The 26,563-nt window shown below is 48.3% G+C and overlaps 1 protein-coding gene across 2 annotated transcripts in view; it reads left to right on the top strand.

Annotated features, from left to right (window-relative positions):
- Window positions 1-26,563, top strand: part of GCKR (glucokinase regulator) — a 460,619-nt gene that overhangs the window by 418,484 nt on the left and 15,572 nt on the right. For both annotated transcript variants that reach the window (XM_069605446.1, XM_069605445.1), the window contains 5 exons: window positions 1,094-1,191; window positions 2,258-2,334; window positions 10,876-10,972; window positions 16,845-16,942; window positions 22,596-22,679. In XM_069605446.1, the coding sequence (XP_069461547.1) occupies window positions 1,094-1,191; window positions 2,258-2,334; window positions 10,876-10,972; window positions 16,845-16,942; window positions 22,596-22,679 (454 nt within the window). The remainder of the gene's footprint in view (window positions 1-1,093; window positions 1,192-2,257; window positions 2,335-10,875; window positions 10,973-16,844; window positions 16,943-22,595; window positions 22,680-26,563) is intronic.

Genomic DNA, 26,563 nt, shown 5'->3' with positions numbered 1-26,563 from the left:
TGGCCTCAAGCCCACGGATGATATCTCTCCAGCTGTGAAATCTCTTAATAGGCTCCCTGTGACTGCAAGGATCAAGTTCAAGACCCTTTGCATCATCCACAGGGCTTTCTGGGGCCTGCGACCGCTCTACCTCCAACTTTCTCTTCCTAAACACCTTCCTTCTCGAACTCTCTGCTCATCCACCTTCAACTCTCTGAGGGTCAGATGCTTCTCCAAGCAGAGAGTGGGGGATAAATCTCTCTCCTCGGCTGGGGCCTCCCTCTGGAACAGCCTCCCTGCCTCTCTCAAACTTGAGCAGAACCATCTCTGGTTCCGGAAGCAACTCAAGACCTTCCTTTTCGCTTCCGCTTTCTCTCTTTCTCTCCTTGGCTAATGTCCCTGACTGCTCCGTGCACTGATCACCCGGCTATCCTCTGAAATCGGGCCCAGGTTCCTGCATGTCCAGTTGCCCCTGCACTGCCTTTGGGCTCCCCCAGCACCTAAGGGTCTGTACCTGCTAACCTGCAGCCCCTTCTCTCTGCACTTATGAGCCACCCGCTGGCTGCACTTATTGAGTTACCTGTACTTCTCCCTTCCCCTCCCCGCTGGCACTTCTCCTTCTTCCCTGCACTTGCGCAATCTGAATGCCACAAGGCCTAGTAAGATCGTTTTTTTGTCTTCCCCTTGTTTCCCCCTCAATGTCTTGTCGCGTTTAGAAATACTTGTGTACAGGTGCTTTATACATGTCATATCATGATAATACGGTGGAAGCTCATTCCACATGATGCCACTAAGAAAGTAGGTGCTTTGTGCTGATTGGTTAAGTGAGCTCATTTCTAGGCCTAACTGGCATTTCAAAGTCTAGCCAAATGGGGTTGTATTCAGCTGCTTCCCGAAAATGCAGTAGTGTGCAGACTGTTAGGACAGGGCAACTAGGATTACAGAAGGACCAAGCGCAATACTTCCCAATCACAGCAGTGGCCACATCTTCAGGCAGCCAATCACTGGGCTCCTAGTTCAGATGGCCATCCTCTGCTGTGTGTAGGGAGGGGAGCCCTTCCACTAGCTCGTGTAGAACCTGTCCAGGCCCACACTGAACCTCTTCTCTCCCCAGCTTGCAGAAGAAGGGACACCTCTACATCCTCGGTTGGGGCACTCTGGGACTCATGGCTATCATGGATGCAGTGGAATGTATCCCGACATATGGGGCAGGTAAGAGCATTCGACTTTACACAGAAAATTCATTGGCAATTGTCTAAGGGGTGTAGAATCATATTAAGGATCCTCTAGTGAACGTAGACTCAGCATCCGGGTGGGATGCGGGCACCAATCAGATTGCTCAGAATTCAGGCTGTCCCTGGTGTAATAAGTGACGCAACCCTTCCGTACTACTCACCCCGTTCCTCCTGCCCACATCAACTGCCACCCACATCACTTTCTGCATCACAACCAGTGTCAGATTATACTTTAAGCCAAGTAGGCACCACCCTATGGGCACCCACTCCTTTTAGGGGACCTGCACAACGGATCAAAGTAAAGTAGTGCAGAAAATCTAAAATGATTTAGGAGATAATGTGTGAGGGGGGCCTTGGCATTTCTCCTGCGCAGGGGCCTCCACAGAGTTGGATCCGGCACTGGCCACAACCCACTGACCAGGGGTGTTGCTAAGTCTGGAAAAGATCTGATGCTACTCTAATGTTGGGACTGTCGAGACTCGGGGCTAGTTTGCCTTTTGGTTGTAGCCCTGAACTTCTATCTGGGGCTACAGCCAAAAGACCTGAGGGTAGCACCCCCAGTCACCCTATGGCGATGCCTGATGCCACTGACACCGCCAGTCCTTCACCCTCATTGCTGGCTTTCTGCTTTCCAATATGGGAGCAAGGGGTCAAAGCCCGTGGTGCCGTGCGATCCTTTGCAAGTTAATGCTTAGTTTGCGATACCAATCCTCAATTTCTAAAAAAGGATTTCCTTGTTCATGAACAGTCATGGACAATCAGACTTTGTTGAAAAATGCAATCTTTAATTCGGAGACCCATTTGGTAATGTCTAATGCATTTCAGACGAAGACTAGTCCTTCATCAGGGACAACATCTGTCTCCTTATAAAACGTCAATATCCCGCGAGGCATGATGTCTCGCGATATCATGTGAGGAAGCTAAAAACTTCCATCACTTGAAAGTCTTCTGGTTCACATGTCATGTCATGCCTTGCTAGAGAAATAACATCAATGGTAAGGATTATCTGCCCTGGGGACATTCATTCTATGTGTGTTTCTTAGACTACAGGGACATCCGTGGATTCATCAACAGCGGCTACAGCGGGCTGCAGAACAAGGAAGGAGACCTGACATCCCTGGTAAGGTATGAATGAATCTATGAATGAGTGCCCGGGGGGAGATGATATGGCTAATACCACCCCGGGGGATGGACCGTAACAACAACCTGCCTTATTGTGATTGTGTACGATATAATCAATTCTTACGTCTATACCTATGGTTGCTTGCGGCCGAGACATTTAAGCACTCTTGCAGGTCTAAAAGGAGTGCGCCGACGAAGAGATGTTACACAAACAGGAAGAATTTCAATTCCTTCCTAAAAGCCAGGAGGTTATGGCTGCTCCACAAATCCTGGGCTAGTGCATTCCATGGCTTGGCGGCCTGAACTCAGAAAGCATCGCCAAAAGGCCTCAAACGCTAGAAACGTTGCACCGCCAGAATGAAGAGCGTAAGCTGCGTGCGTGATCGACATCTTATTACGCTCGGCTGAGGCTTGCTTGATTTCTGTGCCCCGTTTTAGGTCCTCCCATATTGGCGGCCGCTCCTTCTCAGTGGCGGCTGCCCAGCTCTGGAATTCCATCCCCCAAACATTGAGAGCTACTAAAGAGCATCTTACGTTTTGCCGGTCATTGAAAACGTATATTTTCTAGTGGTTCCTTTCCACCCCATTCCTGCATCAGGCAGTGCCATGATGCCTTCATTGGTGACCAAGCGCTTTATAACGTAACATAACAGGGAGAATACTGTACACATTTACAGGCAAGATATATGGACCAGCGTCCTGCAAAGCTTCTTGGGTGCAATTCCTATGCGAGTGTAGTTTACGATGTAAAAACAGTATGGAAACATGGTGTAAACATATTTACCAAGATTTCAGGTTTAATGAAAGAAGAACTTTAAGTATAGGTCAGGTTACATCGGTGCCACAGTAACATGGATTTTTCCAAGCCGTGGCGCAGCATCAGCAAATGTTTACTTTGTATTGTTTGGGATTACTATAGGTTTATGGTTAAGGACTATTTCACTCTCAACATCCCATTGGTATTCCTAATGTTTGTAAACTTTACTCTTTGTTTTTTGGGAATATTGGTAGTTACCTTCATGTTGGCATTCCCAACATCTCTAGACCTGAAAACGAGGGACCCCCAAGATAGCTGGTGCCAAGGCTATCAATTCCTGCTACCCGCACACTGTGTAACCTCGTGCGTCCACCCGTACTCGCCTTTATATTGTATATATTGCATGTTCTCCTTACTATGCTCTGTATATACTTCCTTTGCCTACATGTATATTCTATTTTTGTAACCAAGCTTCGCATATTCTTGTAAATGCTGCGCCTTGATACCCCTGGGTATATCTGCGCATTATAAATAATAAAACAAACAAACAAACCTATAATTATTATAGCGTGTAAACTTAACTCTTTTCTTTATTTTTCTCCAATTGATGACTACATGTTTATCAAGATCTGGTGATATCCGCTGTATTGTATTTTTTGCAATCACTATGCAAGTACTGTGCTAGCAATGACAGGAAGCATGAACAGAACACAAGTAGTTGTGCATTTTACCAGAGCAGCCCAGAGTGTAGGAGCCATGAGGGGACTAGCTCGTAAAGAAGCTACCAGGAGAAGCTCGGAGTTACTCCTGGAGAGAGATTATTCGATTCATAAAGATTTTTGTGGTAGTAGACATATTTATGATTTACTTCTCCCTTCCAGGAGTAAGTCGGGAATAAGTCAAAGCTACTTCTGTTAACTTCTGGGTGGTAGCTGGGATTTCTTTTGCAGAGGTTGGTGTAAATATTTGCCAAACTTGTGTGTAAGTGGCCGAGCATCGCAAGGGAGTCTGAACCAACCTAAAAATAATAGGTTGAAATGGTGAGATATGACATCACATTTTTTGCAAAACATTGAGTAAAACACTATGCAAGATCCAAAGAGTTCGTAGGATAAGACAAGAAAAAATAAAACAGATGCCAGAGCAGCAGTAGTACACAGGGGTGCACTACAATGTGATACTCCAACAATATATGGCAGCACTACCACTGTAAATCACATGTTCATGATGTTGGTGCTCATAATATATGTTGTCATTGCCATAGTGAAATATTTTAATGATAGTGGTGTCCACAATATATGTCATTGTTACCACTTCAAATTATTCTCATGAATGCAGTGCCCCCATCATTACCACTTTATCTCACATTAATGATGGTGGAAACTCAACAAATGTCAGCATTGACACTTTAGGCTGCTTTTGTGACACTGGTGTTGACAGTATATGTCACCATTGCTACTTTAAATCCTGTTGATGTTACTACTGCTTCCTATGTGTGTCCTCTTGACCCTACACATTATGTTGATGACTGGTGCCACCAATATATGTCACCATGCCACTTTAAATGACATTCATAATAATGGTGCCCCACTATGTACAATAATTGGCAATTTGAATCACACTCCTCATGCTGGTGCTCCCAATATGAATTAACATTTGACTGTAAATAGCGTTAAGGGTTGTATAACCCGGCAAGGCGTGGAGCATTGGGAATGCCTATATCTCAGGATCCTGTGCGGGGAGAGCACACATGTGCACTGCTCTCTGGTTTTCCTGATTGCTCCATAAATAGCGGACGGATGGGTAGCAGATCATCGACAATCCTCCCATTAAAGACCCCTAGAATCGAATAGTTCCTCTCCAGGAGTAAGTCAAGAGTAAGTCAAAGTTACAAATGGTAAAGTATTTGTGAATCAGCTCCTAAAACCCCATTGGAAAAACCCATTGATAATGTCATCATACCTATGTATCGAAAGGTCCATGGCAGTGTAAGAAGTCAGTGGACAATACCTTTGCTAGGCACCACCAAGAAAAATCTAGCTAAATTGCAATTATTGCAAATGAGTACCCGGCGCGCGCTGTACACCAGGAATACTATGTGTGGATTGGCTCTTTTCCGAGCCATACCACACGATATTCACACGGTATGTTAGTGCATCCCGCGCGTGCCAGGTACTGTGTTCCCGGCAGGGGCGTGGCAGCCCCTTAGCCAATGAGGAGGCTCGAAATGGGTCACTCCCCGCTCTGAGCCTCCCCATGGCTGGAGGCCGCCTTTGTCCCCCTCTGGGAACTCATGTATGTTTTTTTTCCCCTCATCCCCTCCCCCAGAAACTCCCCAACGCAGCGTTTCGGAACAGAAAAAAATGCTATTAGTAACCCGGTCTAACAGGCCGGCGTATAAGCCCTTCGACAGCGGTTATGCCCCCGGGGCCTCGTTGTATCTATGGACCCGTGGGGCATTACCTGGGGCAGTATTGGCCTGCTTATTGCCACATAAATGCATTACCCAAAACTCCCCTACCTATCTGAACCAATGCATCATGTGAAAAATGCCAACTAGATCTCTCAGATCTAACTCCAGCACTCACCTACTCATTCCCCGTTACAAAGACTCAACAACGGGAAGGTCCAGCTTCCCTGTAGCAGCTCCCAGGTTATGAAACTCTCTCCCCTCGAATATAAGTCACAAGCCCTCACACGCACTCTTTAAGAAACTTTATTCTACCAATTCTAACCCAACTGCTGATTAAATGTAAGTGTACACTGCTGTCAACCAACCACTGTAACTATTGCCATTATCTGTATCACCGGACTTTTTATTTCCTGTAACAATAAAGCATTACTGCAATCCTGTAACTCGCGCCGTGATACGGCCGAGGTTGGGTCTACAAACAAATGCAATAAATAAAATAAATAAATAAATGCTCTGAATGAAAGCCAGTGTTGTCCTTTTGCAACTTCAGAGGGTTAGTGAAAGAGGCCTAACACACCCATTGAACATAAAAGCATCACAGCAAGTGGTACCGCGTGATCCTTGACTAAAATGCTTTTTTCTATAAGTAATCTTTACTGACATCCCAAGACTTAGCACTCTGTAACCACAGTAGATGTAATATATATATATATATATATATATATATATATATATATATATATATATATATATATATATATATATATAATTGGGCAAACCCATGCCTTGCTGCCATTGCATGTACATATATTGTAGCACCCACAATTCTACGGCCAGCACCCCGTCCTATCTGCCCAACTATCGCACCCGCCCCAGTGTATGGTGAATGATCGTGGAAAGCTTTGCACACTCATCGTCCTCGGCGCTATCGTCACTCTCAGCACCCTTCCAATCCGGTCATTCTGCTGCCACCTGCACTCACACCCCGGCAGTCCCATTGCACCTATCGGCACCCTGCCACCTGCGCATATCAGGGTCCACTCTACTGCACCTGCAACACGTTGACTCGATCTCGACCCGAAATGTTCATGGCACTTCTTATTGGTCACCAGGTTGCCTAAGGTCCTTTGTCTTTGCACCGCCATTGTTAGCGATTCTGTCGACTTGCGCCTAAATGCCCCTGCACCCCCAAGGTACCTGTCTGCCTAACGCCGTACACCAGTGTTCAGTGCACGACACCTAATACTACTGGGTATAGCGCACCCAAATTCCACACTGTACCGTGTGATGATGCTCTCCTTTTTATATGCCTAAAACGGCCTACCCTTGTACACCACCGCCCAGCGCATCGTGCCTGTACGCATATATCAAATGTTTTGCCTAATATGTTCTATTTCAAGTGCGCATAAATACCGCAGTACTGTGTGAAGCTCACCTTCTACACGTAATTGCCTAAACGTGTCTGCCACCGCCTACTGCACTGTGCTTATGCTGCAGCGCTATAGGGGGGTCCCACCCCTGCTTATTCTATATACGGGGGTCCCACCCCTGCTTATTCTATATACGGGGGTCCCACCCCGGGGGGTCCCACCCCTGCTTATTCTATATACGGGGGTCCCACCCCGGCTTATTCTATATACGGGGGTCCCACCCCTGCTTATTCTATATACGGGGGGTCCCACCCCGGGGGGTCCCACCCCTGCTTATTCTATATACGGGGGGTCCCACCCCTGCTTATTCTATATACGGGGGTCCCACCCCTGCTTATTCTATATACGGGGGGTCCCACCCCTGCTTATTCTATATACGGGGGTCCCACCCCTGCTTATTCTATATACGGGGGGTCCCACCCCGGGGGGTCCCACCCCTGCTTATTCTATTCCTGTACCTGTGCCCCATTGTATTTCTTTTATTTATTTATTACATTTGTTATACGCCCAGACCCTGAGGTATCACAGCGAGCACTCCTGCTGCTCACCATTCCAACTAACCTTATTGCTCAATTGTGCACCTCTATTCCCCCTTTGCACGACCCTACTGTTTGCTTGTTGCCCTCTGCACCACTGATGCTCAACATTCTATAATATGTTAGTATTTAACTAGGCACATTAGCACTGTGTACTGCTACTGCTCCATACAATTCCATTGCAGCTGTTCAATTGTATTATAACGCCACCTTGTACCACCTCTCGCTAGCCTTGTCACCACTCCTTGTCTCTGATCGTGTCCAGCTCTCTAGCTGACCACTCAGTACAACAGGGTCAAACCTAACTGTTCAATTGTGCCACCGTACTATAGATAGCTCACTAGCTGACCCGAAAAAAATGATTCTTCATACTCAGCCGCTGGAACTGTTCCTTGTCTAGTCTCCCAGCACCTAGCTACCCTTCACCCTCATCTATCAATCTCGCTCACTCGCCATAGCTGCTTTAAGAAGAGCAACGCTCACGTTGGCAACCACCCTACCCTTATTCCAGGCCATAACGCCTAGCAACTTCTTACCTGCCTTGAAGACCCTCGCTCCTACAGATACTCTACACCCAGTCACACCCACCACTGAATCTCCATTCTCCCCTGCAGAATGGATCACCCGCTTCACCATCCCCCCAAACACTTCTGATTCCATGCCCTCTCCATAAAAGAAACGCAAGACTAGGCTCACGTTTGCGCTACAGGAGCACACAATCCCAAAGAGCCCAGCACACCTCAAACCCCTACTCCTCCCCCTGAGCCAATTGGCCTACACCGCGTCACCAGCTCCACCACGCTCCACAAACCCCTACAAGGAGCCCCAGTCACTGCCAGCCCAACCATTAAGGGAGCTCTTATCAACGCACGTCCGCTAGTGGCGCACGCTCCCGACATTGCAGACCTGATCACATCCAACCAGCTGGACTTTCTCACTGTCACAGAAACCTGGTTGCCTGGAACCTCGGAAGCCAGTTGGAGAAAAGCCCCCTCTTCTGCCACTAAAGAAAGGTTCTCCATTGCAGCGGCCACATACAAAACGGCCATTACCAATATTAAAAAGGAGATTTTCAACACTAGAATCCGGAACGCTAAATCTGGTACTAAAGAACCTTTCTCTATCTTAAGAGAACTGGAATCCCCGGCACCGCTCATTGACGACTGCATTACGGATAAAGCCTGGTGTGTCAATATCCAGCAAGCTTTATCAGATAAGATAGTACTCCTACAAGCTAAGATAGAGACCAAAAAGGCTAGCCTTGCTCCTATTGCCCACTCATGTAATGCGTCCAGCCCACATCGCCCCTCTTGTCTTCCATTCCACTTCTCCCCAGTTACTGCAGAAGAAGTGGTAAACATAATTGCGAGCCTCAAACCTTCCAATTGCCAAGGAGACTCATGCCCGGGGTCAGTTATCAAGGGTGGTGCTAAAGAACTGGCACCTTTCATCACTGCCTTGATTAACTCTTACTTTAAGAACTCCTTAGTCCCCAATAACCTCAAAGAAGCTTGGGTCATGCCTCTACTCAAAAAACCCAACCTGGACTCTAACATACGACCCTAACATACCAACCATCTACAGACCCATTACGACTGTCCCATTTCTTCTGAAGATCTTAGATAGTGTGGCATATCCCCAAATTTAACAACATTTGGAAGACAACAACCTCTTAGGCTTGCGACAATCTGGCTTTAGACCCAGGCATGGGACTGAAACAGCCCTCCTGTGCCTAAAAATCCAAATGAATGCCGGATGAAGCCAAAGACATGGGCAACCTGGCCATCCTGCTCTTTTTGGATCTGTCTGCAGCCTTTGACCTGGTTGACCATCAAATCCTGACCAAACACCTCTCCATGGCTGCTGCATTCTCACCGAATGCCACCAACTGGATCCAATCCTTCCTTTATAATAGGACGACCAGGGTCTTCGCACCTTTGTCTGCGGCTGACCCAGTCCCTATCCAGTGCAGAGTCCCCCAAGGATCATGTGTTTCTCCCACACTTTATAACATCTTTACTAAGCTCCTTTTTGATCGTCTTGATGATCTGGGTGTCATGTACATGAACGACACGGACGATACCCAGGTCCTCATTACCCTCTCTGGTTGCTATGAAAAAGATACTGTAAAACTAAATGAAATTTAACTAGAAATCCAGGCCTGGATCGCTACATATAGCATCTGTTTAAATGATGACAAGGCGGAACTGCTGATCATCAGTACCCAAGCCCGTCTCAACAAACTCGACCCCGATACCATTCATTCACCATCGACGGCAATATCATTAAAGTCGCCAAAGAGGTCAAAACCCTTGGTGTCTACCTTGACTCCATTCTCTCACTCAAAAAGCAAATTAACTCTACAGCCTCTGTGAAAACAAGGAAATAATATGAGGCAGGGTAACCAAAAAGGAAACACACCAAACAAAGGTTACAAAGGAACATACAAAGTACTTTATTTTATACTGAATCCAGTTACAAAAGAACAGTACAAAATTCAGATAGCTATCGACCCTCAGTACAACACAGCAAACTCCGGCGTGGTTCGGTGTGCTCAGTGAGTGCAAATATTCATTGAAACAGTCAGGCTTTTATACATTTCTCCAGCCTGTTGTCCAGCCTTTCTTCAGGTTCTTCGTAGGCCAATATACATATATTCATAGCAATAGGAGGCACGATATAATTTCTAGTTTGACACCTCCACCACAGATTACACTGAAGGCTAAACCTCTGTCCAAACCTATTTCCACCAGCAATGTGGTAGCATAGTCAGGAAGTGGCAGTCAAGGGTTAGTGAAGGATAAACCTCTGTCCAAACCCACTGCCACCAGCAATGAGGTAGCATGGTCAGGAAGTGGCAGTCAAGGGTTAGTGAAGGCTAAACCTCTGTCCAAACCTATTTCCACCAGCAATGAGGTAGCATAGTCAGGAAGTGGCAATCAAGGGTTAGTGAAGGCTAAACTTCTTTCCAAACCCACTGCCACCAGCAATGAGGTAGCATGGTCAGGATATGGCAGTCAAGGGTTAGTGAAGGCTAAACCTCTGTCCAAACGTATTGCCACCAGCAATGAGGTAGCATAGTCAGGATGTGGCAGTCAAGGGTTAGTGAAGGTGAAACCTCTGTCCAAACCTATTGCCACCAGCAATGAGGTAGCATAGTCAGGAAGTGGCAGTCAAGGGTTAGTGAAGGCTAAACCTCTGTCCAAACCCACTGCCACCAGCAATGAGGTAGCATGGTCAGGATGTGGCAGTCAAGGGTTAGTGAAGGCTAAACATCTGTCCAAACCCACTGCCACCAGCAATGAGGTAGCATAGTCAGGAAGTGGCACACCCTGTGCAGGCTCTCAGGCTACACTTTGTCAGCTGGTTGCTCACCAATTGAGAACTTTCCTTCCTTCTCCAGGGTCCAGAGTTCGCCATTTCCCAGGACGACTTTGTGAAGACTGTTCTGCCTTCCATGACAGAGACGGACACAGTTGTGTTTAATTTCACTCTAGACGGTGAGTCCTGTGGGGTTGAGTGTTGTGGTGTGATGTGATAGGGAGGGAATGGTTTCTGTTATTGTTCAATGTTGTATATGAGGCCATGAGGTCTGTGGGCCACCTGCATGTACCACATTTGATGAAGATCTATCTTGGCGGGGGGCAAAAGGGGGCGATGAGGATGGCACATCTACCCATCCAATAGAATCAACCAGTGCTATGGTCTAACCACCAAAACAAAAAGCAAAATTATTTACCGAAAATCAATATATATATATGCACATATTTCTCATAACGGCCCATTTACCCCACCACTGGTCTTCGTGACCTTTGACATGAAGATGCGACATCGTGGAGGGCGTATATTTCCGGCGCTTGATGGTCGAGACCCATGTGTAATTATTTCATGAAGAGGGTCAGGTGTATCGTTCTATGAACCTATGTGGGAAAACTGAAGTTGCGTTGACTGCCAGCACTACTCTGTCCCCCAAGGGCTAAGACCCAGGGGTGGACAGGCCTATAGGGCACTCTGGAGATTTCCCGGTGGGCCTCTGCACCTTGGGCCTCCTTTGTGTGGTATTTCCAAATGTTCTCATAGGAAAAGCATTGGGCTTGCTGAAAATGTCTCATATGGGGCCACTTTAAACTTTATTTCCAGGGCCTCTTTTGGTCCCCAGTAATTATTTCCAGGGCCTCTTTTAGTTCCCAGTCCAGCCCTGCTAAGACCGCCCCACCTGCTGCAGGAAACCATTCCTTTATCAGGGGGGCGGGTCCTTTATCGCGACACGCATTTGGAACATGGTCATTGTCTTGAATGGTGGTACTATGCCTCAGGTGGCGTAAATAAGGCGTTGCATCCCCGAGGGCAGTGTCGCTAAGTGTGAACCCCCGTATAACCAATCAATGTTCAGAGCAGTGCATCATGGTCCTGGCATAATGCAAGAAAGGTGGCAAAGCTCATTACAATGATTGGTGTGAAATGAGGGATGAGGGATTGTGTCAGCACTCTTCATGTGCTTTGGGTAAGGCCTATGCGACGCCCTCTCCTCCAGACCTTGTGCCTTCTGGCTGTTACAGTTCCATGCACTGTCACTTTAAATGTGACGTCGTACTAATGACAAGTCACTTTGTTTAAAGGAAGCTCATGTCTGGGACTCTGATGTCACACGATTCAGTGAGCTGCCTTGTAGGTGGTAAGAGTAACTTCAAAGAGTTGAACTTGCAGGTTTTGGAGCCAGACCTCAGAGCCCCCCAGTATTCCTGAGAAGCGCCTGCAATTGGGTGGGCGTGGCTTACGCCATTGTGGCTCCCCTGTTTCCCATGCTTGCCCCGGCCTGAAAGAACATGCTTGCTTGTGTTCCTGGTTGTGACGTCCAGAAGCCTCCAGGCAAATAAGTGCCCATTTTTGGCTTTGGTGAATTTGTGTGGCGCTTGCACCACAGAATTGCCTAAACCATTGTTACAGAAAAGAGAGAGGGAAGGGGGTTCTGAACTGAGAACATCTGGTTGGCATAGCTACCAGCAATGCAACGGCATGAAAATGCCAACTCACTAATGTTTCTTTTTCCAAACTCCTCTGCCGTACTGCCAATGAGGAGTTCCCTAAAAATGTTTGCTCCAATCAGCAGCTTTGCAAAAAGCAAGTCAGGGGTCGAGCTTTCCACTTCTCAGCCGTGCAGTCATTTCTAAGGTTCTGATATTGAGCTATTCTGGGCTATTTCGCACACAATGGGGCAATATTTTGGCTACTTTCTAAGACAAATCTGTGTTGTTAGTCCTCCCAAGGCTGCCTCTCTACCCCCACCCAGCCCACGCACACACTCTCTCTCTCTACCACACCCCGACTCACTCTACCTCCACCCAGCCCACTCCCACTCTCTCTACCCCCTCTTCCCCGCCCCACTGAATCCTGCCGAAGCTGCTTTGTTCTTCATGTTTTCTATCCCCAACCAACCCCCATCATCCCCCACCACACACCTACCCCACCCACACTTTCTCTACCACCACCAACTCACCCACTCCACCCACACTCTATCTACCTCCTCCCAGTCCCCTCCAAACCCACCGCCTGCCCCATTCTATCTACACCCACTGACCCACCCCATCCACTCTCTCTATCCCTACTCACCCACCCTACCTCCATTCTATCTACTCAACCTACCCTCACTCTCTCGAAAACCACCCACGCAAACACCACACTCTCTACCCACCACCACTCTCTCTACTGCCACCCAGTGACCCTACCCCATCTCTCTACCCCCATCCACCCTACCCATATCCTCTCTACTCACCACCTTAAGCTTACCCACCCACCCTACTTCAATGTTAACTACCCATCATGCTATGCCTACCCACCTCCTTTCTCTATACCCACCCCCACTCCATTTATCCCCACCCACCCCACCCTCTCTAACCCCACCCCAAACCACTGTCTCAGACATCACCCACCCCACCCCACTCTCACCCGCTCCATTCTCCCTACCTCCAACCACTGTACTCTCGCTCTCTCTATACCTCCAACTGCCCACAACGTATCCCAACTCTCTCTACCCCATCCACCCACCCTAACCCAACTCTCTCTACCCTCACCCACACTAGCCCCACTCTCTAGACTCGTCCACACCACACTCTCTCTACCCAACCCACCCTAGCTCCTCTCTCTGCTCCCACCCACCCTAGCCCCACTCTGCCTTCCCCACCCACACTACCCCCTCTCTCTACCCCCACCCACCTCCCTACCCACACCCTCTCTATCTGTACCCACTAATCATATGCTCGCATTCTCTATCCCCCACTCCTCCTACCCATACTCTCTCAATCCTGCACTCTCCCTCCCTACCCTTGCCCTCTCACCTTACCCCATTCTCCCTACCCCACCCGCCCTATCCACACCCTCTCTACCCCCACCCACCAACCCTAAACCCCACACTCTTTATCCACAATCCCTGCTCTCTCTACCCCCACCCACCCCATCCCCTCTCTCTCTCTCTACACCAACTTGCCCCCCATCCACTCTCTCTACCCCCACCCCAATGCTATCTAATACCACCCACCTGCCTCACCCACCCACTTCACCCACCCTACACTCTCACTCTACTCCCACTCACCATACCACTCTAGACCCTCTCTCCCGTACACCCAGCCATGCATTGTACCCCTACTCTCTTGCACCACTCTACCCCCTATTTCCACACTCATCCACCGTACCCCCTCTATTGCCCCACCCCATCCACTCTACTCCCCCACCCACACATCCTTCCCCCTCTCTCTTCCCTCTTTCATCCTTCCTCTCACACTCTCACTTTATTTCTTGCCCTCTCACTCTTACACTTTCTCGCTCATATTTCCTCTTGCTCATCATTGATAGCGCCCTCTATCAATGGCTTCCTCCCTTGCTCTGTTCCCCTTCCCCTTCTCATTCTCCTTCACACCTGCACTCCTTATTGCATCCTCCTTTGAAACTTAGCACTCTCCTCCTTGCATCCCGGTACCTTTAAATTCAAAATGCAAAGAACAGCAGTAAAAACGATTGGCTTTGCCCATGCTTGCCCATGCTTGTCCCGGGAGGATAGCTCAGCGGCAGCGTGCGCGTCTTGGAAGCACGACAACACGAAGCAACAACAGGTTCGATCCCCGGGTCCACGCTTAGAAACCTCTGGGTGTTTAAGCGCGTTATAAATACGTAACTAACACCAAAACAAAAAACACAATTACGCAACTAAGAAAAAAAACAAAAACAATTCCTGTAACAGCGCCTCGATGCCTGTGGGCTGTGTGAGCGCTTTATAAATGTAAAATAAAAAATAAATAAATAAATGTATAAGTCGAAACAGCCACCTACATTACAACCAGACACCTCATTAGTGGTCAACGGTGAATAACCCACACTGAAGGTTGATGGCTGGAAGGTTTTGAATTAATCATAACCACTTGTATTGCTCCGGGCACACCTCTGTGCATGCCTTCACACATTTCTGGAGCCTCCCGGGTCCTTGTATGCGAGAGGGCAAGACCCAGCTCGAGACACTGATGCCGGAAACTTCATAACAGAGCAGCTCAGACTTTATAGGTCCCAGTTCAGTCACGCAAACTAACGGGTCCACTCTCCTCTGACCAGAAATCAGCCGTATGGACCACACTCATCTCCAGGGCATCAGGTTCAGGGGTCCTTTCTTCTGTTCCTTAACCTTGTCTCTGGGAAGCGGCCCCTTCATTCTCCCCCTATGTCCTTCCAACGGCGGGACCTCTGTCTCCTCTCCTCTGGAGGTTTCTTTCATCTCTAGACGCTTCCTTTTCGAGAAGGATCTTTTCCGCAGAGCAGAATCTCTTCCTTATGTTATTTATGTTTATAGCGCATTGAAGGCCCGGCGGCATTCAAACGCTATAATCATCCTTCGTCCTCCTCTGCTAGACAAATCATAAGGTTATATGCAGAGCTTTAAGTGGCCCGTGGCTAGCCGGGGCAACCCCGAGCACTCTCTGAGATGGGCTCCCAAGGTGGGGCCCTGCCGGGGCTTACCTCGACTAGTCTCAGCCATGCCGACCTCTCAGGCAGCCGTTTTGACGAGCGCTGCTCGGTTACATGGCTGCCTTCAGGTGTCAGCATTTCGGATTAGAAAAAAGAAAAGGCACTGCCATTCGGCTAAACCTGCGGCGTGGTGTCTCTTTATTCAGAAACGGACAGAGGGCTGGGTTGGACAGCCTCTCCTTTTGTTTCTGAGTAAAGTGACATCATGCAGCAGGCAGCCAATTGCATTCAAGGAGCTGTGTGGTTAATGGGTTGCCTGGGAAGGTCAGCAACTCCCGTATGCATTTCTTTAATCACAGCTCCTTGACTGTAAGGGCTGGGGGGCTCTTGTTGGGGGGTGTGGCATAAGCACTCGTACCTAGGCCACGCTCCCGAACAAGAGCCCCACCTCAATTTACCACCCTACTTAACGCACTGGTTATACGTGCGCCACAAAAACAACTGTGTCAGCGATGCAGTTCCTGTTAGAAAGGCGCAAATGGTGCAGCGCCTTGGTTTAGTTGTGCGGCACTTTAATTCCCACTGACTTTGCCGTTCTCCTTTGCGGTGGCAGCAGACACGTTTCGACCCGAGCCCAAATCATTGTGCGCTTTCTTCGTGTACTATTTTTGTAATCCTACTCATAGTGTGGACTTGTGAATATTTGCCAGGGGGATTTAACATGTCCTTTATTTAAATAACGGGAAGGTGACTTGAAATGTGAGATTGTTCCCACCCGGAAGTTTGACATGTGCAGGATAATAGCAACATTATTCAACCGCCATCTGATAGCTAGTAACCAGCACTACAGCTCAAAGGGTACCAATGTGTCCTGGAGTGCATATTGGTTCCACTGATAGAGCAGCAAAGATTATTACCCAGCAATTGGATTCTCAGAGTGCAGAAGTGCCTAAAGTGCGTGATAGTTCAACAGGTACAAAGTAATAGCCACAGTTTTCATGTCCCTTTGAATTAAACAACAAATACTCATAAGCAACAATTAAATTCATAAAGTGCAAGTATGCATACGCTACATGGTAGTTCAACCGGTACAGGATGGTGGACGCGTTTTGCAAGAACCCTTCAGATGCATAGAAATTCGCATTAAGGCTCGTAAGATTTACATGCCATATTTTCACATTCAATATTTTCTATTTGACATGTCTAATTTTCAACATAATATGCTAAGAATGTTCACCTGCATCCATGCAGACTTGGTCGGCCATTACCTAGGTAGAGTATGTAAATATCGGCACATAGCGTAAAAAGGGGGCTTGCTCCGGGAAAAGGGGAGGCCTCTTCCGCCCAATGCTACTCCGACCCGTGACCCCACACGACCCTAGAACTCCTCTTGACCAGTGTTTGCCTCTCTTTTGCTTCCAGATGATCTCGCCAGTGTTGAGAAGCTGGTCTTGCTGGTCAAGGAGAAGACGTCCAACATCCAGGCCATCTCGCACGCCACGGCCGGCCAGTACCTCCCGGTAAGAGCGCTGTCCCTGCTGTCCTCTTTCTCTTAACTCACCCTCTGGCACTATGAGAGATCGGCTCAGCTTGGCAGTCGAGTAAGCCCAAGGCGCCAATGATGGCAAAGATGCAATGGGTGTGCCGGGACTGCCAATTCCTGCCGCTCGTACGGGATGCCTCACTATCAATCATCTAGCGGTCCAGGATTGATAGATTTCCCCAAGTTTTCCTTCTTGATCAATGCATTTGAAATGTTTAAATTAAAAGAGACAAAATGGCAAAAACATTCCATTTAACCCAATATTATTCCCATTAACAAAACCTCCCCCTGATCGAGCTTACCGGCACCCTTATTTCCGGATCGGCAAACTTGTAATGAAGCCCAATGTCTGGGATTGGGCAAACAATGGCATGCTTGCGGGAGGTGTCAAGACTCTACGAGCACCTCTCACCCATCTCAGTCCTCCAGTTATCTCTGCCTTCCCTCCTGCCTCTTTCCTTCTCTCTGCTCCATGTGCCTCCCTCTCTGTTAGGTTATTTCACTTCTCAGATTTAAAACAGGGACTACCCCCATCTTGGTTTCCCACTAACAAAACGTACTAAGTGACTATTCCGGCAGTAGAAGTCCGGCGGTAAAAATGCTGGCTGCGGCATTCCTGCGTATCACCATGTAGAAGGGGGTAAAGGTCAAGGTTAAACAGAGTGTGGGTGGAAATGGTAATGGGGCACAGGGGGCACCCCCCCCCCGTAAAACAGAAGAAATAAAATGGAGTCTTGCAGTATGCTTTCATTGCTGCCATTATAACGCCATCACATAAACACATAGGGCCAGATTCTAAAAAAATAACGAGAGAATGCGCTCGTTTCATTTGCACTACTATGAAAATTGCTCAGGTCACCTAATTCACAAAGGAGACCTGAGAATTTCTGGAGAGGCTGAATAACAGTGTAAAGATGCGGTGTCCAGCCCCTGCGTATATTGCACGTGCTCCCAACACTAAAGTATGGCCGGCTCTCAGCAAGCACGTGGATGCCTGGAGCGCCTTAAAGGGCCCATCTCGGTGAAATGACTAAAAAACAAAGGCATTTACATCCCCGTTTGGGGGCTGAAAATGGTAGTCTGACCGCCAGGGTTTTCAAACGAAAATCATGACAAAGTCAGAAATGGCCGTGCCATGATTTGCGCCTCCCCCTGCGCCTGCTCCAACAGACCTTTCTTTGTAAATTGGGCTACTCCTACTTTTGGCGCTCCTCACTTTCGCCAAAACAGTTTTGGAGAATCTGCCCCATAGATCTCTCCAAGGTCTATGTCAGATGACAAAACGTTGCAAGAATGTCACCGCAGATTAGGCTTGTTCCCTGGAAATGAGGGTCACTGGGAAATTGGAACAAACCAAGTACAAGACTTGGCCGATGCACGGGGGGAATGTAAGTGTCATTGGAAACCATTCATGCACAGGGCTTCCCTGAAGGGCTACATCCACCAACAAGTGTGTATGGTCAAGAGCAGCGGCTAGGAAGGTGTACAAGAGGTGTCATCTATTGGGGGTGTTGTACGCTGCAGGACTTGGAGACCGGAGTTGTAATACAACAATCAATGGGCCTCATTACGACCCAGGCGGTCAGGGGTTAACAGCGCCGTAAAAGGTGGCGGCGCCGTTAACCCCTTACCGCCTAATTACAAGGTCCCTCTGCGGGTCCCCACCTTAACGGCTGGTTTTACCAGCCATTAAGGAAGGAACCCGCAAAGGGACTTTCGAGGTAATTATGGTACCGTAACTTGTGGTACCGTAATTACCGCCTTGCCCATTCCCATTGAGCCCTATGGGGGCAAAAATGGGAATGGGAAAGGGCCAATTGTGAATGGGGAATTACCGCCCCTCCAACCTTGGAATGGGGCGGTAATTCCGCCATTCACCATGGCGGAATCGGTAAATTACCGGCGTCAACCATGGCGCAAATAGCGCCATGGTTACCGCCTGGGTCGTAATGAGGCCAAATGTATGTGTTCATTGGCAAATCACTTTATGCATCGACAGTGTCCTAGCGGGCTGTATGAAGCTCCTGCTTCCTGCTCACAGTTAAGGGGTGCTCTGACGACATTGGAGATCCAGGGCAGCGCACAAAGCACAACCTGCGTGCAGCTGCAGTTTACAGCACTTTAAGGACACTTCTCACCTTGTTGGGTTTATGAAGCTCCAGTTTCCTCTTCACAGATAAAGGTGCAACTCCAGTGCCAATGGAGAGCCAGAACAGCACAGAAAGCATGACTGCTCGCGACTGCACTTTAGAGCACTTTGCAGACACTTCACGCCCCACCGGGCCTATGAAGCTCCAGTTTCCTGTTCACAGTCAAAAGTGCAGCACAGAAAGCATGACTCTGTGCAAAAGCATTTTACAGCCCTTTACGGACATTCAGGCTCCAGTTTCCTGTTCATAGTTAAAGGTGCAAATCCAGTGCAATGGAGAGCCATTGCAGAACAGAAAACATGACTGCTCGCAACTGCACTTTAGAGCACTTTGCAGACATTTCACGCCCCGGCAGGCTTATGAAGCTCCAGTTTCCTGTTCACAGTCAAAGGTGCCACTCCTGGGCCAATGGAGAGCAAGAGCAGCAGAGAAAACATGACTGCACACAAATGCACTTTACAGCATTTTGCAGACACTTCAGGACGGCGCCAACAGGCTTCTGAAGCTCCAATTTCCTGTTCGCAGTTAAAAGAGGATTTAAGAAATTACTGTAAGTGGTAATTCTTTATTCTTCTGGCGGAAATATCCCAGTGAAAGTGCAGGACGTATTTCCTCCATCCGGGATCCTAACTCATAATTAGGTGGTCCGGAAAAACAGGCCATAATTCTGTTTCCTGTTGTTTTTTCACTTACCACCCACCTCGGTCCTACACCCAAAAAGGGAAAAACCTCTCAGTGATTATTGGTTTTGCTTTTAAATCTGAGTATTGACCCCTGTTGATGGAGAGGCCAGGTTAGGAACCCATTTTACAGCCTCTTGATTAATATGCCGGTCAGATAGCACAGTGATCTAAGCGCTTACCCCTGATATCTGTGTGCAGCCTGCTGTGGCAGGTTCGAATCCTGGCAGCGTCAACTCAGCTTTCATCCTTCCGAGGTTGTACGTTGGGTACCACTCTGTGTGGTAATAATGCATTCTGTCATTGCAAGGAGTGAGTTCAACTGCAAAGGTTATTTTACAATGGCCTTAGGACACTCCTAATCTCGTGTGACTAAGCATCCAGGGCTCGGATAGGGAGATTGACCATATCTTTCATAATGGATGAGTGACTATGTAAAGACGCCGGTGGGGGGTGTCTGTACTTTTCCTCTCTATATGGTAGAGGAGAGGCACAGAGGACCCCAGCCAAGATTTTCTATTTGGTAGCTATGGTTGAGCAATCAAGGCCTAGTTTCTCAGGAGGTGATACAGGCTGGTTCTTAAGTACAGTGTAGTCCTCAAGCACCCACAAAGGAATGTCCACACACTGTATCGGTTACAACACAGTCTTTATATAATTAATGTTCAAAGGTATATACAATATCACGATTACTCACTTTGTACTCCGAAAATCAGCAATGGTAAATATATACAGTTTCTAAAGTGGTACCACTAACGTTATTAGATCTCATTAAAGTGCATACGGTCAGAATGACACACAGATCAGAATAAAGAGGAAACCAGCCATAGAGAGAGGAAGGAAAGCAGGATGGTTGAACAATTGGCAGAATACTGGCCCCGTAGCACTAGACACAGTTCTGTGTGGAGATCCCCCCACCTGGGCAACCTATAAAGCAAAGATGTATCACAAGCCCAGTCCATATATTGTTCACACTAGACTTTCCAATAGTTCTGCAACCCCAAAGTACCTTGGCATTGTAGCTTTCTGCGTTGGGGAATCGACGGCCCTTCTTCAGTGTCCTCCCTTTCAGGCAGGAGTCACGGGTCGTCGAACGCCCGACGGAGAACAGGGTGAACTGCGGAGGTGAAGTGGCAGCTTTGTTCCTAGCGGTGGTCGTCGACGATAGAGTGTTGGTGTCCTGCAAGGAAGAGGCGTGCGGGGCACCGCGATGTCGATATTTCTGGACCGCAAAGAGTTTGAAGAACTGTGGCCCAGCAAGGGTGTCGAGTCGTCGGCGTCTCTGTGGCCTTTGGGTGGCGGGAAACCCACCGGTGGATGCTCCTCGGGACGTCGGCGGTCAGGCCTTCTCCAGCAGGATACAGCGGCGACGGTGCGGACGAGAGCGTCCTTGGATCAGTGAAGTTCTTAGGCAAACGGGAGCACGGCGGCTCCAGTCGGCAACAGCAGTCGTCGACAGTGGCAGACAACAGTCCGGGTGCTTTTCTTTGGGGTTCCGCAGCAGTCCCCGTATCGGGTCGGCAGCCTGTCGAAGGTCTGTCTACCAGGGAGCTTAGGCAAAGAGCAGCTGTGCACGATGGTCCCTCGTAGCTCAGGTAGAGGGCGCCTTACCAGGTCCTCTCTGGGTCAGTCCTTGGAGACACAGCAGCTTTCAGATTGTGAAAGAGAGCAACAGCAATTCTTCTCTTCCAGCAGGGCTTCAAGGTCAAGCGTCAGTTTCATTCCAGATACTCTTCGGAGTTTGGACTTCAGCTCTGAACACTTCTGAACACGATTCCTAGCAGTGAAAGGTCCCCAGATATACTGTTGATCTCCCATTCATTCCGCTGGGTCACACTGAAGCATCCAATCACTACAAAGGGCATTCATGCAGGCAGGCAACCAATCAGGCACACAGTGCATTCAGGCCATTCACTTCTCTCCAGACACTCACAACAAGTTATATGTATTGGGACAAGTACCGAGCCATTCAACACTTCATACCACATTCATACCGGTTTCGGGCGGGGCTGTCTCAGTCATTGTGTCAACCACCAGATACTAGACACCCACAACATAGAATGCGTATTCATCACACACTCCATTCACCCAGGTCCCACCCACAGGCGTACCCACAACATACGGTCGTTGGGAAGGCTCCATCCAGTCTGGTCAGCACTTCCCCACACTACCATATATGGAACTTCCACGCAACAACCAGTCAGGGGGAAGGGACAGAGACAGGGCTTCGCGGGACTTCGGGAAGATCAAGGTAACAGGCAATGGAAGGCAAGAGGCCATGGGGGGCATTTTGTCTCCATCAGGAATCTACCGATTCCAATGACAGGGCCTGGGCATCCCAAAATGGAGGACGCTCAGGGCACCAGTCATTTCAGCAGAGAGCTGCCACCAGCCCATACCCTGATCTGTGGGCCACCCACAGGTGCCCAAAAACATACACTAGGGGCACAGGGTTGCACCCCTACCCATGGGTGCCATAAGGGTACCCCATGGGTCTGTTCACCAAACCAAGAGAGAGAGCTGCACCACCAGGAGTCCCACATGAACTCCTGCACGGAAAACACGACAGAACACGATAAAAAGCAGTAAAGGACAAGGATACGGAGGCCCTGTCCCTCTGATGCATTTCCAGCATCTCAGACTATTTCTTACATGATGGTAGAGTGACTATGTTTTACATGATGGGAGAGTGACAACGTCTTGCATAAAAGAAAAGTGACTATGTCTTATATTGTGGAAGAGTGACTATGTCTTGCAAGATGGAGGAGTGACTATGTCCTACCCACCTCTCTCTCTCCAGGCCTCCACCAAGAAGCTCTTCCGTGCCATCATCAGCATCACGTGGCCAATCCTCTTTCTGGAGTACGAGGGCACCTTTATCCAGGTAAGTGGAGGATGGTATTCTTTGACTTTTCCCTTGGGGGTAGGGGAGGTGTTCTACGATGGGCTCTCTAGAGGCGGTCCTGGTGATCTTTCAGAATAGTCTGTTTCCACCACTTGGTTTTCCAGGTCTTCGAGAGGGTCTTTGGGAGGTGTTCCAAGATGGGCTCTTTAGTGATGGTCCTGGTGATCTTTCAGAATAGTCTGTTTTCACCACTTGGTTTTCCAGGTGTTCGAGAGCGATTTGGGGAGTTGTTCTACAATGGGCTCTTTAGAGGTGGTCCTGGTGATCTTTCAGAATAGTCTCTTTTTGCCCCTTCGTTTTCCAGGTCTTCGAGAGGGATTTGGGGAAGTGTTCTATGATGGGCTCTCTAGAGGTGGTCCTGGTGATCTTTCAGAATAGTCTTTTTTCGCCCTTTTTGGTTTTCCAGGTCTTTGAGAGGGATTTGGGGATGTGTTCTACTATGGGCTCTCTAGAGGTGGTCCTGGTGATCTTTCAGAATAGTCTGTTTTCGCCATTTGGTTTCTCCAGGTCTTCGAGAGGGATTTGGGGAAGTGTTCTACGATGGGCTCTCTAGAGGTGGTCCTTGTGATCTTTCAGAATAGTCTGTTTTCACCACTTGATTTTCCAAGTATTTGAGAGGGATTGGGGGAGGTGTTCTATGATGGGCTCTCTAGAGGTGGTCCTGGTGATCGTTCAGAGTAGTCTGTTTTTGCCACTTGGATTTCCAGGTGTTTGAGAGGGATTTGGGGAGGTGTTCTATGATGGGCTCTCTAGAGGTGGTCCTGGTGATCTTTCATAATAGTCTTTTTTCGCCCTTTTTGGTTTTCCAGGTCTTTGAGAGGGATTTGGGGATGTGTTCTACTATGGGCTCTCTAGAGGTGGTCCTGGTGATCTTTCAGAATAGTCTGTTTTCGCCATTTGGTTTCTCCAGGTCTTCGAGAGGGATTTGGGGAAGTGTTCTACGATGGGCTCTCTAGAGGTGGTCCTTGTGATCTTTCAGAATAGTCTGTTTTCACCACTTGATTTTCCAAGTATTTGAGAGGGATTGGGGGAGGTGTTCTATGATGGGCTCTCTAGAGGTGGTCCTGGTGATCGTTCAGAGTAGTCTGTTTTTGCCACTTGGATTTCCAGGTGTTTGAGAGGGATTTGGGGAGGTGTTCTATGATGGGCTCTCTAGAGGTGGTCCTGGTGATCTTTCAGAATAGTCTTTTTTCGCCCTTTTTGGTTTTCCAGGTCTTTGAGAGGGATTTGGGGATGTGTTCCAAGATGGGCTCTTTAGTGATGGTACCGGTGATCTTTCAGAATAGTCTGTTTTCACCACTTGGTTTTCCAGGTGTTCGAGAGCGATTTGGGGAGTTGTTCTACAATGGGCTCTTTAGAGGTGGTCCTGGTGATCTTTCAGAATAGTCTCTTTTTGCCCCTTCGTTTTCCAGGTCTTCGAGAGGGATTTGGGGAAGTGTTCTATGATGGGCTCTCTAGAGGTGGTCCTGGTGATCTTTCAGAATAGTCTTTTTTCGCCCTTTTTAGTTTTCCAGGTCTTTGAGAGGGATTTGGGGATGTGTTCTACTATGGGCTCTCTAGAGGTGGTCCTGGTGATCTTTCAGAATAGTCTGTTTTCGCCATTTGGTTTCTCCAGGTCTTCGAGAGGGATTTGGGGAAGTGTTCTATGATGGGCTCTCTAGAGGTGGTCCTTGTGATCTTTCAGAATAGTCTGTTTTCACCACTTGATTTTCCAAGTATTTGAGAGGGATTGGGGGAGGTGTTCTATGATGGGCTCTCTAGAGGTGGTCCTGGTGATCGTTCAGAGTAGTCTGTTTTTGCCACTTGGATTTCCAGGTGTTTGAGAGGGATTTGGGGAGGTGTTCTATGATGGGTTCTCTAGAGGTGGTCCTGGTGATCTTTCAGAATAGTCTGTTTCCGCCACTTGGTTTCTCCAGGTCTGCGAGAGGGATTTAGGGAGGTGTTCTATGATGGGCTCTCTAGAGGTGGTCCTGGTGATCTTTCAGAATAGTCTGTTTTCGCCACTTGGTTTTCCAGGTGTTCGAGAGGGATTTGGGGAGGTGTTCTACGATGGGCTCTCTAGAGGTGGTCCTGGTGATCTTTCAGAATAGTCTGTTTTTGCCACTTGGTTTTCCAGGTGTTCGAGAGGGATTTGGGAAAGTGTTCTACGATGGGCTCTCTAGAGGTGGTCCTGGTGAACTTTCAGAATAGTCTGTTTTCACCACTTGGTTTTTCAGGTGTTCGAGAGGGATTTGGGGTGGTGTTCTATGATGAGGTTTCTAGAGGTGGTCCTGGTGATCTTTCAGAGTAGTCTGTTTTCGCCACTTGGTTTTCCAGGCCTTTGAGAGGGGTTTGGGGAGGTGTTCTACGATGGGCTCTCTAGAGGTGGTATTGGTGATCTTTCAGAATAGTCTGTTTTTGCCACTTGGTTTTCCAGGTCTTTGAGAGGGATTTGGGGAGGTGTGCTACTATGGGCTCTCTAGAGGTGGTCCTGGTGATCTTTCAGAATAGTCTGTTTTCGCCACTTGGTTTTCCAGGTGTTCGAGAGGGATTTGGGAAAGTGTTCTATGATGGGCTCTCTAGAGGTGGTCCTGGTGAACTTTCAGAATAGTCTGTTTTCGCCACTTGGTTTTCCAGGTCATTGAGAGGGATTTGGGGAGGTGTTCTACGATGGGCTCTCTAGAGGTGGTATTGGTGATCTTTCAGAATAGTCTGTTTTTGCCACTTGGTTTTCCAGGTCTTTGAGAGGGATTTGGGGAGGTGTTCTACTATGGGCTCTCTAGAGGTGGTCCTTGTGATCTTTCAGAATAGTTTGTTTTCGCCACTTAGTTTTCCAGGTCTTCGAGAGGGATTTGGGAAGGTGTTCTACGATGGGCTCTCTAGAGGTGGTCCTGGTGATCTTTCAGAGTAGTCCGTTTTCACCACTTGGTTTTCCAGGTGTTCGAGAGGGATTTGGGGAAGTGTTCTACGATGGGCTCTCTAGAGGTGGTCCTTGTGATCTTTCAGAATAGTCTGTTTTCACCACTTGATTTTCCAAGTATTTGAGAGGGATTGGGGGAGGTGTTCTATGATGGGCTCTCTAGAGGTGGTCCTGGTGATCGTTCAGAGTAGTCTGTTTTTGCCACTTGGATTTCCAGGTGTTTGGGAGGGATTTGGGGAGGTGTTCTATGATGGGCTCTCTAGAGGTGGTCCTGGTGATCTTTCAGAATAGTCTGTTTCCACCACTTGGTTTCTCCAGGTCTGCGAGAGGGATTTAGGGAGGTGTTCTATGATGGGCTCTCTAGAGGTGGTCCTTGTGATCTTTCAGAATAGTCTGTTTTCGCCACTTGGTTTTCCAGGTGTTCGAGAGGGATTTGGGGAGGTGTTCTACGATGGGCTCTCTAGAGGTGGTCCTGGTGATCTTTCAGAATAGTCTGTTTTTGCCACTTGGTTTTCCAGGTGTTCGAGAGGGATTTGGGAAAGTGTTCTACGATGGGCTCTCTAGAGGTGGTCCTGGTGAACTTTCAGAATAGTCTGTTTTCACCACTTGGTTTTTCAGGTGTTCGAGAGGGATTTGGGGTGGTGTTCTATGATGAGGTTTCTAGAGGTGGTCCTGGTGATCTTTCAGAGTAGTTTGTTTTCGCCACTTGGTTTTCCAGGCCTTTGAGAGGGATTTGGGGAGGTGTTCTACGATGGGCTCTCTAGAGGTGGTATTGGTGATCTTTCAGAATAGTCTGTTTTTGCCACTTGGTTTTCCAGGTCTTTGAGAGGGATTTGGGGAGGTGTGCTACTATGGGCTCTCTAGAGGTGGTCCTGGTGATCTTTCAGAATAGTCTGTTTTCGCCACTTGGTTTTCCAGGTGTTCGAGAGGGATTTGGGAAAGTGTTCTACGATGGGCTCTCTAG

This window comes from Ambystoma mexicanum, chromosome 4p (genome assembly GCF_040938575.1).
Source record: "Ambystoma mexicanum isolate Mex_15411 chromosome 4p, UKY_AmexF1_1, whole genome shotgun sequence".
In the NCBI taxonomy this organism is placed as follows: domain Eukaryota; kingdom Metazoa; phylum Chordata; class Amphibia; order Caudata; family Ambystomatidae; genus Ambystoma; species Ambystoma mexicanum.
This window is presented reverse-complemented; position numbering and strand designations above follow the sequence as displayed.